The sequence below is a fragment of the Drosophila suzukii genome, chromosome X (assembly GCF_043229965.1).
Source record: "Drosophila suzukii chromosome X, CBGP_Dsuzu_IsoJpt1.0, whole genome shotgun sequence".
NCBI classification, from domain to species: domain Eukaryota; kingdom Metazoa; phylum Arthropoda; class Insecta; order Diptera; family Drosophilidae; genus Drosophila; species Drosophila suzukii.
Window position 1 is genome coordinate 6,812,489 of NC_092084.1, and position 14,876 is coordinate 6,827,364.

Genomic DNA, 14,876 nt, shown 5'->3' on the forward strand with positions numbered 1-14,876 from the left:
GCATTGCAAAGGTATCGGATTCTTATTTTTATTTAATCATTTCTTGGGTGAACCATTTCATGGTCTCAGGCTTTCAAGATTACAAGAGGAAGGGCTTAAAAAAAGGTAAATTACGGCCAGGTCCTTGCTTAGTCGTCCTCCTCCTCGTCTTCGTCGTCGTCTTCCTCCTCACTGGACTGATCCAACCAGGCCACGAGCTTCGCCAGGCTCTGCCGCAGATGTGCATGCTCCTCCTCGTCCAACTGTTCGAACCAGGCCTGGATGGCATCCTCCGACACAAAGTCCTTGTCGTACAGGTAGTGCACAATCTGCGATATCTTCTCCCGCACCAGAGGATTCTCTTCGTACACATCCTGCGGGAAATTAAACGAAAGTTAAACGAATTTTGGGATGTTACAAATGGAGACTCAACCTCTAGCGCCTTAAGGCAATCCAGCATGGCATCCTCGCTTTTAATGTAGTTGGATACCACAGGTCCCAGTTGCTTGAAGGCTGCATTTATGGCCACCAATACGTTGTTGTTCGCCGGTTCCACGATGCTCTGCATGCCAAATACAGCCTTCACCACATTAAAGTTCACCTCCTTGAGGGACATGTTGTACGCGTAGCGCGAGGAGTTGATTTCGAGGATAAGGAAGTCGGGATTGGACTTTTCCCGAAAGCCCCGCGACAGCGAATCGATTACCTCGTCCAGGAAAACTTGGAATTGCAAATGGTTAGTAATGACTAGACTGGCTGCCGACGCTCACTCACTATTTGTGTCATCAGGCAGAGGCGTCACCGCTCGCGAGGCATCCTCGTCGTCGCTGAGGTCGCTGCAGTCGCTGATCTCATCCAGTGGTGCCAGGAGGTCCCCCATTTTGGGTATGGTGAGCGGTTGCTGTGGCAAGAAGTCCTCGCCATCGGAGTCCTCCGGATCACCAGTGGTCAAATCGCTTACAATGAAGGCGTGTGGGCCAATCGACTCCAGTTCCACCGCAACGTCCTCCTCACTGCGCTGTGTGCTGGGAGTGCTGGTGATGAGGGTCTTGGCCAACGTTGTCTTGGCAGGCAGCACGCTCTTCGCCCCCAGCACACAGCCCGCGCTCACGTCGCATTCCTCGTTGACGATGGCTCCCGCACCCACCACGCAGTGCTCCAGCCGGCAGTTGTCCTTAACGGTGACGTCGGCCATCAGGAACACATTGGTCAGCCGACAGTTCTTGCCAATCCGACAGTTGGCTCCGATCACGCTGTCGCTGATTACCGACCCGCTATCCACATGACTGCCCTCCTGGATGACCACGTTCTGGTGCAGCGCCACCTTCGAGACCTGCGCCTCGTGGCTCTTGTAGATGTTGTCCTTGTGGAAGACGTACTGCTGCTGCAGCTTGTATACGCCCATTTCCGGAACGAGCGGGTAGGCCCACCGGTTGATAATGTCCCGGCTGACCAGCTGGTAGGCCGGCCAGCTGTTTACCTTGTGTGCGTACTGGGCGGCCGGCAGCAGAGCCACATATATCCGGCTGTCCAGCAGCTCCTCGTTGATCAGCAGGCCCCTCACGAAGTCATCCCGCGTCTGGAAATCAAAGTTGTCGCTGAACAGGGACAACATGGATGGAGAGCCAATGGCAATTTGGGGATCGAGAAGCTTGTGATGCAGTGCCACACATGAGTTGCCCAGGATGACGTCTAAGGGTATTTGGTAGCGCGACTCCTTTTGGTACGTCCGCAGCCGCTGGTGGTAGTGCAGCCGGTCGTTGCGCCGGTCAACGGCTATCAGCAGCTCGTTGCCGAGGCGCACATTGTTGGAGCACTCCTTGAACACCAGCGTGGCGGCGGTGCCCTTGTCGAACTTGGCCTGCCGCTTGTGCTGCTCCAGCACCGGACGCAGATCGGCATTCGTCACCGTGTCGGCGCCCAGGAGAATGAAGTTGCCGCGGATCAGCGCCTTGGCGTCCAGATCTCGCATGGCGTCGCCAAAGCAGCGACAGCCCTCGCCGCCGATCACATGGACGGTCATCTTGAAGGACCAGGAGGCGTACGTGGCAATGCCGGCCCTGCAAGAAACGAAAATAGAGAGTGAGCTCTGAAATTGCATCATCTTGGCATCATGGTCGCCAGACTCACTTGATGTGGTCCCGGATGTCCTGCAGGTACAGGCTGGCGTAGACGAACACCTCCTCCACGCCGCTGCGATTGAGGGCGATGAGTGCGTAGTCCAGCATCTTCACGTTGACCAGCGGCAGCAGAGCCTATAGAGAAATGGATGATCGGGTGGCAGTTCAATAAGCAGACCTACAGATTCTTGAGAGGACACCCACCGTGGAGCCCTCGTCGGAGAGGGGCTTGAAGTTCCACACATTGTTGTCGGCTATCAGCACCGCCTGCACGATCTCCTTCTCGAATTGGGCCATTTCTTGGTTCCACTGGTTTTCTCTGGGTTTTTGGGGAGCTATTTCCCTTCCCCACGCGATTGCGATAACTTGCAGTCAATCGCAAAAACAAAACTGTTATCGATGTTTGAAAAATCGATTGTTCGGCCTAGCCAAGTCATAAACCGCCAACCCTCCCTAGTGAAGTTATGCACCACCACACACTGATGGGTATTTATGAGCATTTGCAAACTGGTCTTCAAGCAAATCGCCCGGAAAATAAATCGAAACAAATAATAAAAAAAATATTATAATAGTAATTAGAACGCGCGCCCCCATTTTTGTGCTCCCGTGTTGTGTTCCCCGCCCCGCCAACTCAGCAGACCGGCAGTTGGAAGTTCGCAAAATAAGATTGGGCAATTATTGTCATCGCATTACTTGATGAATAAGTGATGTGTGCTTGTGTGCGATACACCCACCTTGAGGGAACAAAACAACAACAACAACAGCAGCAGCAGAGACAACAATAAATCAAGCAAGAAAACAAACACGGGAGCTGCAATCACATTCCGGGGACACGGTTACGCAGCCCAAGAGCAGGGTCACCACTCCAGTGGCTCGCCCTTGCCATTAGAAACCAAAGAGTCAGAGCCAGCAAAGAACCCCAAGAAAACACCCAATAATACCCCCCATACCATACGAATACCACTTTGCTGGGCGTTCGCGCCAACTATAAATAGAAAAGGCAACAACGCAGCACAGTACAGCAAACAACTGTCCATATCCATATCTACATATATTTATCGACTCGACGCAGAAGAAGAAACCCTCAAGTATTACAATTTTCATTCGAGATTAAGGGAGCGAATAGGAGTGGAACCGGAGGCAGCGGAGGAGGAGGACTTAAAACCATATCAGTAGGCCAGCCCCGGGAAAATGGACACGGTGGGCTCGGGGGACAATGTTCCCAATGGAGACGCTACTGCGGTCACCAGGTCACTAAAGGATATCGTCAAGGAGCGATTCAAGGATGACGAAACCATAGAATTTGTAAGCAATCACAAGTTGAACCGATGTAGATCATATTCATAACGTTTCCATAGAAAAAGCGATCATTAATTACATTAAAGGACTCCTAATCTGGACTATAAAAAGCCACGCTACATACATATATATAAAATGACTAATTTTATTAAGAAAAATATGCACAACTATGATTAATTTCATTACTGTCTGTTCCAATCGATATGAATTAAGTTTCTTTTTTCAATGCGAGTAGTATGACTTTTTATACTTCTTTGATTTAAGTTAAATGATTAAAAACACGCCACGCTGCTTCTTATATCGTATTTAAAATTCTCCATATAAAACTTGATTTTTTGAATTGATAAAGCTTGGAGATTTTCCAGGTCGTGACATCATAGTTAATGGTTTGCAAACACTATAATTTTAGTGGGAAACTATATTCGTCTGTGTTCGGATATCCGCACGTACATGTTTATACGTATACAAAATTTTTTCTGGATTTCCCACGTTCTTCCAGTATTTGGAATATGACTAACTCTTTAAACTTAATGTCAAATCGTTTCTTGTACACTTTGATAATAATATGAATATATCCCATATTTGCTTTATCATACTAAAAATCCTGTCCTTTTGCAGATATTCGAGGCTTATCAGATCAAGGGTCCGGAGTATACCAACCGGCTTTTGGCGCTAGTTTCCTCACAATCTGGTGGAACCTTCGCCATCATCTCCTTCTCCTACCTGCGCACTCCGCTGACCTCCGTAAACGAGCTGATCATCAACAAGGTGTTCGCCATTGACCACAACTTCCAGTTGCGACAGGGTGAGAAGCTGCTACTGACCAAGAAGCTACAAACAAGATTCCAAATCCAATTTCAATATTCATTGATTACTCTGTTGGCTAAACAAATTTAATTTAGGGCTTATTGTATATTTGAGCTTTATGTGTAAACGCCTGTTACTTGCAATTTTAAATGGCTGACAAATATTTAACTCACAAGATTGCATTGAACAGAAGCTATTTGTATAGTAGACACCTAATCAACAATAGCTCGTTCTTAATTATGGGCAAATAACAGAATATGTGTGCATTTGCCAAGAGAAAATATCAAATATCAAACGTTAGCAATTGTGAATTGGTAGTTCTGAAATTTGCAAGTTAGAAAGACAATGAAGCTATCATGTTTATTTATGCCATTCCATTGCAGATAGCAAGAGCTCGATCACCACACAGCAGTTTGACTTGTGCACAGCCGAAGATGGCCCCATCAAGTTCTACTACTACGCCACAGAGGGCGAGCACTACGAGGAGTTTGTGGCCAAGGTCATCTCCTGCAAGAGCACCATGGCCCAGAACGATCCCGAAACGGTGCTCAACTTCAGGTGGCTGAACGACTACCGGCAAATCGGAGAGGTGAAGCAGGAGCTGAAGAAGCGGGAGAGCGAGTACATTGTCTACAAGGACATCATGTGAGTTAGAACCCCTGCTCACTTTGTCAAGCACTATAGAATCCATTACTCGATTTGCATCTACAGCATCTACTGCGCCACTTGGAATGTGAACAACAAAACCTGCAGTGACAACAGCAATCCACTGCGACCCTGGTTGGCTTGCAGTGACCGGCCGCCGGACATATATGCCATTGGACTGCAGGAGCTTGACACGCCCACAAAAGCTATGCTCAACTCCACGCAGGTGCAGGCCCTCGAGAAGCACTGGATGTGAGTGATGCCCACGAGCCGTATGACCCCGTATATACATATGTAATTCACAATTGTGTTTGCCTTGCCAGCGACAAGATGATGGACAGCGTCCACCCGGACGTGGAGTACGAGATCCTGATGTCGCACCGCCTGGTGGCCACCATGCTGACGGTCATCGTGCGCAAGCAGCTGCGCCAGCACATAATCCGCTGCCGGCCCAAGTCAGTGGCCCGCGGCATCTTCAATACGCTGGGCAACAAGGGGGGCGTGGCCATCAGCCTGCAGCTCAACGAGGGAAACATCTGCTTCGTCAATTCCCACCTGGCCGCCCACATGGGCTACGTGGAGGAACGGAATCAGGACTACAACGCCATCGTTGATGGCATACGTTTTGACGATGGACGCATGATCAGCGATCACGAGTGAGTTGGCGGGATTTCTAGTTCTAAAATTCGTTACAATAATATCTTATTCAATCGTAAAGCGAACATAAAAGTGGGCTCCTAACATAACTTATAAATTAATCATAATCTAATACTCTCGCTTTATACATTCAATTAACACGGCTCTGCTAATTATTAACCTTTTGTAGGGCCGAAAAATGGGATTCAGATCTTAGCCAAAAGTGTTCTTTATTTTATAAGTTTTTCAATCGTAGCTTAGTTAAATCCAGGCGTACAGCTAAAAAACCGACTGTTTTGAGCAGCTTGCTACCTATGCTAACGATCCCAATCATTTTAAGGGAAATTGATTTTTATACCCATTTTCGCATTTTCTATAATGGGGTACATCGGGTTTTTTGGGATTCAGATTTTGGTCAAAAATACAAATTTTTTAGTGGTTTTTCAATCGTAGTTTAGTCAGATCAAGGCGTACAGCTAAAAGACCGACTGTTCTGAACAGCTTGCTAAATATGCTAACGATCCCTATCACTTTTAGGAAAATTTATTTTTTGACCAGTTTTCGCATTTTTTGTAAGGGGTTACATCACTTATTTTTGCGAAAAATGGCAAAAACCAAAATTTTCTAGGTTTGAATGCCAATTTATTGGAAATTAAACAACGAGCTCGACGAGGTATGACATCCCTCATTCGGACTTGTATTTTTGTTATGGCAGCCAAAAAACGGAATTTTTATGGCGAAAAAAGGGTTCAAATTTTTGTCAAAAATACGAGATTCAGATTTTTGTCAAAAATGCGACATTTTTTTCGGTTTTTCCATCGTAGTTCAGCCAAATGAAGGCGTACAGCTAAAAGACCGACTGTTTTGAGCAGCTTGCTAAATATGCTAACGATTATGATAAATTGCCAAAATTAAAAATTCGAGTGTTTTTCATCAAATATTTATAATGATTGCCAGATACGTAGAGACTGAACTAACCTGATTCGCCATCTCTTTCTATTTGCAGTCACATCTTCTGGATGGGCGACCTGAACTATCGCATTCAGGAGCCGCCCGGGCAGCAGCGACCAGGTCCGCTAAGCGATGCCCAGACCTACGAGCTGCTCCTGCAGTACGACCAGTTGCGCCAGGAGATGCGGCGCGGCAAGTGCTTCGAGGGCTACACCGAGGGCGAGATCAAGTTCCGGCCGACGTACAAGTACGATCCGGGCACGGACAACTACGACAGCAGCGAGAAGCAGCGGGCGCCGGCCTACTGCGACCGGGTGCTCTGGAAGGGCACACGCATCGAGCAGCTGGCCTACAACAGCATCATGGAGATACGCCAGAGCGATCACAAGCCGGTGTACGCGGTGTTTCGCGTAAAGATCAAGACGCGCGACGAGGTCAAGTACAAGCGGGTCCAGGAGGAGGTCCTAAAGGCGGTGGACAAGCGGGAGAACGACAACCAGCCGCAGATCAATGTGGAGAAGACGGTGATCGATTTCGGAACCGTGCGATTCAACGAGCCGACCACGCGAGACTTTAACGTCTACAACAACTGCCCGCTGCCCGTGGACTTCAGTTTCAAGGAGAAGGACATCCACGCCATCTGTGAACCCTGGTTGCATGTCGATCCGCGCCAGGACTCGCTGCTGATCGACTCCGCCCGCAGCATCCGGCTGAAGATGCACGCCAATGTACGCACCATTGCCGGTTTGCTGCGCAAGATCCGCGCCAGCGACAACTTCGATATACTCATCCTGCATGTGGAAAACGGACGGGACATCTTCATCACGGTGACCGGCGACTATCAGCCCAGCTGCTTTGGCCTCTCCATGGAGACAATGTGCCGTACCGATCGGCCCCTCTGCGAGTACTCCCAGGATCAGATCAAGCAGCTGGTGAGCGTGGGAACATGAAATCATGAAATTGCATTTACCTTGGTATATTATTGAACAGTCAAGGGATCCTCATGTTTTATAGAAATTTCTCTTATTTTGTTGTATAATTATTATATATCAACTCAATGTGTTTTGCAGATGAACAACGAATCGCCGGAGTACCGCGTGACCATGCCGCGGGAGTTCTTTCTGCTGATCGACTATCTGTATAGGCAGGGCGACAAGCAGGTGGGCGCCTTCCCGACCTATGACTCGCGCCTCTCCCTCGGCGCCCAGTTCAACTCGGTGCGCGACTGGCTGGACACCTGGTCGGATGAGCCGTTCCGTAAGTGGCTTCTTTTGAGAGTGTTCCCATCCCCATACAAACTCTAATTATACGCCTACAATCTGCAGCTGCCAATGCGGAGACTGCTGCGCAGGCGCTGTTGCTTTTGCTGGATCTGCCGGAGCAGGCACTGCTGGAACCGGTTGTAGAGAATCTGCTGGAGTGCACCAACAAGTCGCAGGCCATGGACTACATCTCGCTGCTGAGTCCACCAAAACGGAATGTTTTCATGCACCTGTGCATGTTCCTGCGCGCGGGCATCGAGTGTCAGCATTACGAAATCCAGCAAGTCGGTGCGTAGAGATGGCCCTTAATGCTATGTATCAGCCATATAACGTTCTTCCTCCCGGACAGCGTCCACCTTTGGCCGCATCCTGCTGCGCAGCACCGAGCGCGCCGCCTGGATGGACTACCACAGTCGCTGCATCCAGTTCATGCGGCTCTTCATCGACTCGGACGTCGAGACAATGGACAACGGCAATGAGGGCTCCGGCACAGGAACGGGATCCGGATCTGGGACCAGGGCCGGACTGCAGGCATAGGCGCCGGCGCCAAGTCCCAGAATCGAGCGATAGTTGTAGTCTGTTGATAGTTAGCTACCGTACGCATAGTTTTAGGGCTATTTATTTTACTTGTTGGTACTTTGTTGGCACTAAGCATTTATATTTTCTTTGTTTTACCTGTTAATTGTTTGTGCCCGCCTTCCGTTCATTCCAACTCGATTGCCCCCGCCTCACATCCCGGTTCACCTGGTTATAATGCATCATACATCACACAAGCAGAAGGTTATAAACTGACTACTGAAGCCGACCGATTGTGCAGAGGCTAGTGGAGCAGGAGGCCAACGTAAAAATAAATTAATTATGTAAATAAGTTAAACGAAATGTGCTGCACACCCGTTAAATCAATGTTTAGTTGAGCACGATTGCTTGTTAGTTTAGATTAATGAGGAATTCCGCTGGGAATCTCGTGACCCCTTACATCCCGGTTTCAGTTGCAACTGAAAATAAATAACGCCGTTACATACAGTATCAAAATAGAGACTTTCTGAATATACATTTTAAAACTTCAAATAAGATGGGACTTTTCTGTCACTATTTATGTGCCAGTACAAAAGTAGGTTCATACGTTTTAGCTGTCAAATTGGCAAACTTTCAAAAATTGCGCTTCAGATCGATAGCGGTCGATAGCAGCGATCAGCTGATTGAAACGCCTACGCTAAAATACCAAAAAATACCGATAAGTGGAAATCGGGCTTGTCCTCCCTGCTGGCTTTTCCGTGGTATCTGGCTAGTATTTTTATACCGGGGGCTTCATTGGCTTTTTTTTTGTGTAAATATGTATATGTATGTGTACATTCCCGCTGCTGATGTTTTCGCTCATCTTCCATTCTCCATCTTGCATCTCGCTTTTTTACTGACACTTACGCTGAGGCTATCTCCCTTTTTTACTGACACTTACGTTGGCTTACGTTCTGCCGACACTTACGTTTTTCTGCCTCTGTTTTTACGTAAAAACGTAAAAACACAACACAAAACACAACACACACCTGGGGAAGTGGGGAAGGAACGCGTCGGTTTAAAAATCAAAGTTATTTTTGTCGTGGAAAAACTGCTGTTGAAGTGATTCCTGTGCTGGTGGGTGGCTAATATTAAGTTGGTGATATAGTCCAAAGTATTGCTTTTCGCTTAAAAATATAATCCGTGGGAACAATTACACTTCGTTTGGATTGATTATCCCGTCGTGGTTATGGGGGTTATGGATAACGTGGATAACTAAGTGAAAGAACAGAACGCCGAGTTTAAGTATAATGCGACACTAACGGACTCGAAATCAAGCCAATGGATTGCGCCGCGTTCCCCATGCATCCCAAAATGGACGAGCAGCTGGCCCGGACGTTTGCCGCCAACGAGGAGGAGGAGGAGCGGCACATTCAGAAGGTGCAGAACGCCTTCCTCTACTACGGGTGAGTATTGTTGTTGGGGCACATGTTGAATGACCGCTTACCGCCTACCGGCTAACGGTGAATGGGGCGGTGGGTGGCTGCCCAAGGGGGCGGGACGGCAGCGGGAGAGGCGACATGTGCAGACAAGCTGCTGACAAATTCCCGTTTAATTTGGGGCCTGTGCTTTCATGTCAGTGATGGTTGTGCGGGGGTGTTCACGCCATATCTAGCTTGCTAGCTAGCTTTTTAAGGATAATATTTTAAACTATCGCGGTTCTGGTTTAGGCTTTCAATTTATTTTGAGCCCGCTCAAACGTTATCTCTACCTTTAAATGTCTAGAAGACATTGTTTATTCAAAACAAATTAATAGATTGGAACATTGACAAGAAAGTTTTGATTTTTCAATACGTCCGGTTCCCAAACTAAATTATAAAAACGTTCAAAAAGAAAAAAAAAAATTATAAATAATTTTTTGTGATAGCTTTTCAACCATAATTACGCAGACATAACTTCTAGTGGGAAACCCCGTCATCTCTGGTGATAAGCGTGCTTGTAGGCTTTAAGTACCATTGGCTGATAATGGAAATTAATTAATTTCTCCTATGCAGGCCATATGCGTGTCAGCGGCTAAAGCGCTCTGTGGATTACCTGAACAGCCTGTCTGCGGAGGATCAAATAATGCTGGCCAAGTACCGGGGGCATTTGGAGTGTGTCCGCACGTGCATCGATCGCAATCAGGCGGTTATCCGTGAGATTTTGAGGGAGCGCGTCCTTTATCCACCGGAGGAAACGGGCGAGAATCCTTCGGCGGACCGCTGGGAGTTCGACGAGCCGCCGCCAAATGTGAGGCACGGTGATATGGACCAGGTAAACGACATACATACGGAGCATTCTCTTCATCCTCACCCAAAAACCCATCCACGAAACTTTTCATTTCATGATAAACAAGCTCTACCCAAAATGACTGTTCCATATTTCCTACATTTTTGTACCTAATTTGATCTTTTTTCTTGTTTAATTTCACAATTATTCGTAATGCTTCAGTGATGATTTTGGAATTGCTTACTTAATTTATGTTCAATATGTTTTAGTAGAACATATGATTTTGAGAAAATTAGTTTTGTAGATTGAAAACATTGTGTGCCGTTGGTTTTCAAGTTATAAATAAACAATTTTTACTTTAAATTAGTTATAAACTTACTATTTGAATAGCGTTGTTTCTTAACTTCAATATGCAATTATAAATTGTAGATGCTTGTTTATCCTCCATTATATTCGCAAACCAAAATTCTTTTTTTCCTCATTTTATTATCTATTGGCCATCATATTTCTTTTCTTTATGTTTCTCTTCCATATCCGCACCTCGTATCTCGCACCCGCTCTAATCCAACTCGCAGAATGATATTCCATTCGATGAAGCTGACGTTGAACCTCTAAAAATTTTAAAGGCCCAGTCGACGTTGAAGTTGATTGCGCGCGACTGGAGCACCGATGGCGCCCTGGAGCGGGAGCAATCTTATAAGCCGATCATCGACAGCATCGTGGAGTACTACAAGCCCGGCGATTAGTGAGTGATTCCTTTGTTCAATCCAGTTGATCTACTGTTTTTACACTCGCCACCTTAACTTTTATTTGAACAGCGAGCTGAAGGAGATTAAGATCCTGGTGCCTGGAGCGGGACTGGGACGCCTCACCTACGAGCTGGCCTGCTTGGGATACTCTTGCGAGGGCAACGAGTTTTCCTACTTCATGCTGATCGCCTCCAACTTTGTCCTCAACCTGTGAGTCGAGTTCAATGTTGGTTCTGCATTTAAGGCTCTCCCTAAAGCTATTTAATTGACATGTTTTGGTGTTCCTTTCGGCAGGTGCGATTACGAGAACAAGTATGTGCTGTATCCTTGGGTGCACCAGTATGTTAACAACCTGAGGCGCGAGGACCAGGTGACCGCCGTTCGCTTTCCCGACGTCTGCCCCCTGAAGAATCCGCCCAAGGGCCACTTTGAGATAGCAGCAGGAGATTTTCTGGAGGTTTATAAGACGCCAAACGCCTACAACTGCGTGGCCACGTGCTTCTTCATTGATTGTGCCAATAACGTTATTGACTTTATACGCACCATTTACAAGTAAGCTAGATAAGATCCATAAACTTCACCTGTTTTCATTTTCCCACTTTACTTGCAGAATTCTTGTGCCTGGTGGCATTTGGGTGAATCTCGGCCCGCTGCTGTATCACTACAGCGACGTTAGCGGTCAAAACAGCATTGAGCCCACGTTCGAGGACCTGTGCATAATCATGGAGAGCGTGGGATTTGTGATCGAGAAGTCGCGCACCGGTATCCGTACCAAATATGCTCAGAACCCATCGTCGATGAAGCAGAGCGAGTACCAGAGCCTCTTTTGGGTTTGTCGCAAGCCGGATCCGTTTGAGGAGCAGCGGGGCAAGCGTAAGGCCTCTCGGGAGCCACATGATCTCATTGTGCGCGAGGACAGCGAGGAGGAGGTGGAGCAACAGCAGCAGCAGGAACGGGCAGCAGAGAAGCACCCAGAACAGAAGCAGCAGCTGCTGAAACAGCAGGTCACGTCCAACGATGAGACTGAGATGGAGGCCCAGCCAACGTGATAGCCATGGAATCCAAACCCCAAACGCCCCAACCGAACTCAAATCCCAATCCAAACCCACCTACAAATGCCATCACCACCAATACCTTAATCACCGCGTCATAGGCAAGACAGGGAACTCGAATCACACCAGAATGATTTGAGGTTGATTAACTGCTTTACCTCTCTTCTATTATACACCTTTAGAGTTGCTAGATTTTAAATTTGTTCAAATCTACAAGTTTTAGGAAATTCCTTGCTCTACTATCGTGCAAAGTCAAAAGTGAGAGTATTGAAATATAGGCGAATCAAATATACCAAAACAAATTTTAGAAAATTTCTTGCTCCAATATCGTGCAAAGTCAAAATGAGCGTATTGAAATAGGCCAACCAATTGTACCAGAACAAAATTTATTATGCAAATTCAAAAGTGAGAGTTTCGAAATAGGCCAACCAAATATACCAAAACAAAACATTAAGTATAAATAAATAATTTTTATTTGTTCATTTAGTGGCTTTAATTTACTAACTCGATTTGATAGGAAACACCAATGTTCTATTCTAAACTGAAAATGTGAATACTTTTTCTGCGAATGTTAAATAATTAATTTCGGGAAGTCTTTTATTTAATGATGGATATGTCTACAAAACAATATGTACATATATCAGTCACGTTCTCAATTTCTGATTCATATGTTAACTTTAAACAACTCTTTCGACAATGGACTTGAGGTCAGAATTTGTCTGATCATTTGACCCTAACGCTGTACAAAGGTTTAGTAAAAAGAGAGGTCAGCATTGATATTGGAACTTTAATCACTAGCATGGTCCCAGCAATCAATCCTCCCCGTGCGAGTCCTGGCGCACCAAATCGCCCCACCCAATTACATAGTTCTATTCCAGACGCGCAGCCGCAATCTCTGGATCAGCTCTCTGTGCTGGCCGAGAAGGTGCGCCAATTGTCCGACCGCCACTGGCAACGTGTGTCCAGGTGGCGCAGTTTGATCTCCGCATAAATCTTCTCGAAATGAGGGCCATTACTGCGAGCACTCTCCGCCAGGATCTCGAACCAGATGGCCTCGCTCAGTTCGGTGCTGGTGTGGCACATGGAGATGCGTGTGGAACCGAGCACACGTTCTCGGAACTGACGAACCAATTCGCCCAGGCCCGCGTGGAAGGCGGTTGCTCCATTGCCGCTCACCTCGGGCAGTAGAAAGGTGTTCAGACATCGCGCCTCGCCCCTGCCCCGGTAAATGGGCAATCCGGTGGGCCCGTAGAGGTACGCCAGCTTCTTGTCCAGTCGTTCACGCTGCTGCGGCTCGAAATCTAGCCGCTGGGCACGAGTACGCACGAACAGCACCTGCGGCAGATGATCCCGCACGTAGCCCTTGCAGGGAAACGTCGGTCTCAGGCGAAGGGCAGCGTTTATCAGACGCAGTTGCTCCACGGCCAAGCCGTCAATGGCCAAAATGAGGACATGACACACGCTCAGGAGTTGTGCCATAGCCGACAGAGAGTGCAGGTCCTGGTGATCGGGCTCCTTGCCCACTGGCAGCAACGGTGGCGTGTCCAGCAGAATGTGACGCTCCCGCGTGATGAAGAACTGGAGGTTTTCGGTGCGGGGACGCAAAATGCTCTTTTGGCCGTTATTTGGTTTGTTCTTGTGCCGGGTGGCAAAGATGCACTCGTCGGCCTCTGGAGAGAACAAATGTTGGTAGTAGTCGTAGTCCAGCGACCGCTCAGCAGCCAGAAGATTTAGCAACGTACTCTTCCCGGAGCACTGCCCACCCAGGATGCCGATTACGGTGAAATCTGTGTTGGTTTTATGGAAGAGTTTGCGAGCATTGGCATTGAAGACGCCGTTGGCCACGATGAGGGGTGTGGGTCGGTTCATCCGCGGCGGCTGCAGCTCCTGGATGGCACTTGGTGCTCCGGCCGCTGTGCCAGTAGTTCCGGCGCCACCACTGCAGTTGCCTTTGTCGCGGCCATTTGGTGCAGAACTAACAAGTGCAGCACAAACGGAGGTGGATGGCACGGTGGACATGTGGCTGCCCTGGGCAGGAGCTCCATCTCCCACTCCGCCTCCTCCGACCATGGTCAACTGACACCTGTCCGCCGGCCGCATATCACTTGTGCGATTGATGATGATCGTCTTGATGGCCGCCGGTGCATCGGGATAGCAGCTACCGCCACTGGGTGAGGCATCCGCCTCCTTGTCCCTCTCCAGTTCTCGATCCCTGTCCCACTCTTTGTCCCGGTCGCGATCCTTTTTCATCAGAATTTTTGGCTGCACCATGCGGGCGTCCTCGCGCCGCGCAATGGTCACGGGGGCCAGGAGGCCGGAGGAGATGTCATCTCGTTTTTTGTTCCGGAAACGGCGGCGGGGTTCGGCCATTCGGAAGCCGATTAATTGGGGTTTAACTAAATAAACCCCTTAGTTTGAACACGTTTGTGGTCAACGTCAGGTATTGTGAGTTTTGCAACACTGGTCGAAACATAAACAGCTGTGCTGTTGCCATGGAAATATTAGCCGTAAAAAGCTAAAATGGCTGAAATCTAAATATACATAAGTATGGAAAAAACTATGTTACATCGAAAATGTCATGTTATCTATATATATATATGGACTTCATAGCAA

The 14,876-nt window shown here is 47.7% G+C and overlaps 4 protein-coding genes across 5 annotated transcripts; 2 read left to right on the plus strand and 2 right to left on the minus strand.

Annotated features, from left to right (window-relative positions):
• Nucleotides 1-14: 14 nt before the first annotated feature.
• On the minus strand, nucleotides 15-2,476 carry eIF2Bepsilon (eukaryotic translation initiation factor 2B subunit epsilon). The gene is made up of 5 exons (XM_017083537.4): nucleotides 2,304-2,476; nucleotides 2,110-2,234; nucleotides 754-2,039; nucleotides 413-699; nucleotides 15-353 (listed from the first exon to the last, which is right to left on the minus strand). Exons 1-5 carry the CDS (start codon nucleotides 2,394-2,396, stop codon nucleotides 129-131), a joined length of 2,016 nt encoding a protein of 671 aa, XP_016939026.2. The 5' UTR covers nucleotides 2,397-2,476; the 3' UTR covers nucleotides 15-128.
• A 147-nt stretch (nucleotides 2,477-2,623) lies between these two features.
• Ocrl (Oculocerebrorenal syndrome of Lowe) lies at nucleotides 2,624-8,731 on the plus strand. Its single transcript, XM_017083875.4, has 9 exons — nucleotides 2,624-3,404; nucleotides 4,017-4,203; nucleotides 4,589-4,850; nucleotides 4,917-5,102; nucleotides 5,174-5,506; nucleotides 6,493-7,369; nucleotides 7,508-7,694; nucleotides 7,763-7,987; nucleotides 8,049-8,731. Exons 1-9 carry the CDS (start codon nucleotides 3,291-3,293, stop codon nucleotides 8,234-8,236), a joined length of 2,559 nt encoding a protein of 852 aa, XP_016939364.2. The 5' UTR covers nucleotides 2,624-3,290; the 3' UTR covers nucleotides 8,237-8,731.
• A 494-nt stretch (nucleotides 8,732-9,225) lies between these two features.
• On the plus strand, nucleotides 9,226-12,745 carry LOC108016935 (carnosine N-methyltransferase). Of its 2 annotated transcripts, none has more exons than XM_017083866.4 (6): nucleotides 9,226-9,660; nucleotides 10,249-10,507; nucleotides 11,089-11,207; nucleotides 11,281-11,421; nucleotides 11,506-11,763; nucleotides 11,822-12,745. In XM_017083866.4, exons 1-6 carry the CDS (start codon nucleotides 9,536-9,538, stop codon nucleotides 12,258-12,260), a joined length of 1,341 nt encoding a protein of 446 aa, XP_016939355.2. In that variant the 5' UTR covers nucleotides 9,226-9,535; the 3' UTR covers nucleotides 12,261-12,745. The 2 variants fall into 2 exon arrangements, with proteins under 2 accessions (XP_016939355.2, XP_016939354.2); XM_017083865.4 differs by having other exon boundaries at nucleotides 9,227-9,660; nucleotides 11,038-11,207.
• On the minus strand, nucleotides 12,714-14,722 carry LOC108016934 (protein SMG9). The gene has a single exon (XM_017083864.4). It carries the CDS (start codon nucleotides 14,631-14,633, stop codon nucleotides 13,164-13,166), a length of 1,470 nt encoding a protein of 489 aa, XP_016939353.2. The 5' UTR covers nucleotides 14,634-14,722; the 3' UTR covers nucleotides 12,714-13,163.
• Nucleotides 14,723-14,876: the final 154 nt, after the last annotated feature.

Excerpts from the sequence above, each read along its gene's own strand:
- eIF2Bepsilon (XM_017083537.4), bottom strand. The coding sequence starts at position 2,396 with ATGGCCCAATTCGAGAAGGAGATCGTGCAGGCGGTGCTGATAGCCGAC. Across the intron at positions 2,040-2,109 it reads GACATCCGGGACCACATCAA|GGCCGGCATTGCCACGTACG; the intron begins GTGAGTCTGGCG and ends CGTTTCTTGCAG. Across the intron at positions 700-753 it reads TCTGCCTGATGACACAAATA|TTTTCCTGGACGAGGTAATC; the intron begins GTGAGTGAGCGT and ends TGCAATTCCAAG.
- Ocrl (XM_017083875.4), top strand. The coding sequence starts at position 3,291 with ATGGACACGGTGGGCTCGGGGGACAATGTTCCCAATGGAGACGCTACT. Across the intron at positions 3,405-4,016 it reads ATGACGAAACCATAGAATTT|ATATTCGAGGCTTATCAGAT; the intron begins GTAAGCAATCAC and ends GTCCTTTTGCAG. Across the intron at positions 5,507-6,492 it reads CGCATGATCAGCGATCACGA|TCACATCTTCTGGATGGGCG; the intron begins GTGAGTTGGCGG and ends TTCTATTTGCAG.
- LOC108016935 (XM_017083865.4), top strand. The coding sequence starts at position 9,536 with ATGGATTGCGCCGCGTTCCCCATGCATCCCAAAATGGACGAGCAGCTG. Across the intron at positions 9,661-10,248 it reads AACGCCTTCCTCTACTACGG|GCCATATGCGTGTCAGCGGC; the intron begins GTGAGTATTGTT and ends TCTCCTATGCAG. Across the intron at positions 11,208-11,280 it reads TACTACAAGCCCGGCGATTA|CGAGCTGAAGGAGATTAAGA; the intron begins GTGAGTGATTCC and ends TTATTTGAACAG.
- LOC108016934 (XM_017083864.4), bottom strand. The coding sequence starts at position 14,633 with ATGGCCGAACCCCGCCGCCGTTTCCGGAACAAAAAACGAGATGACATC.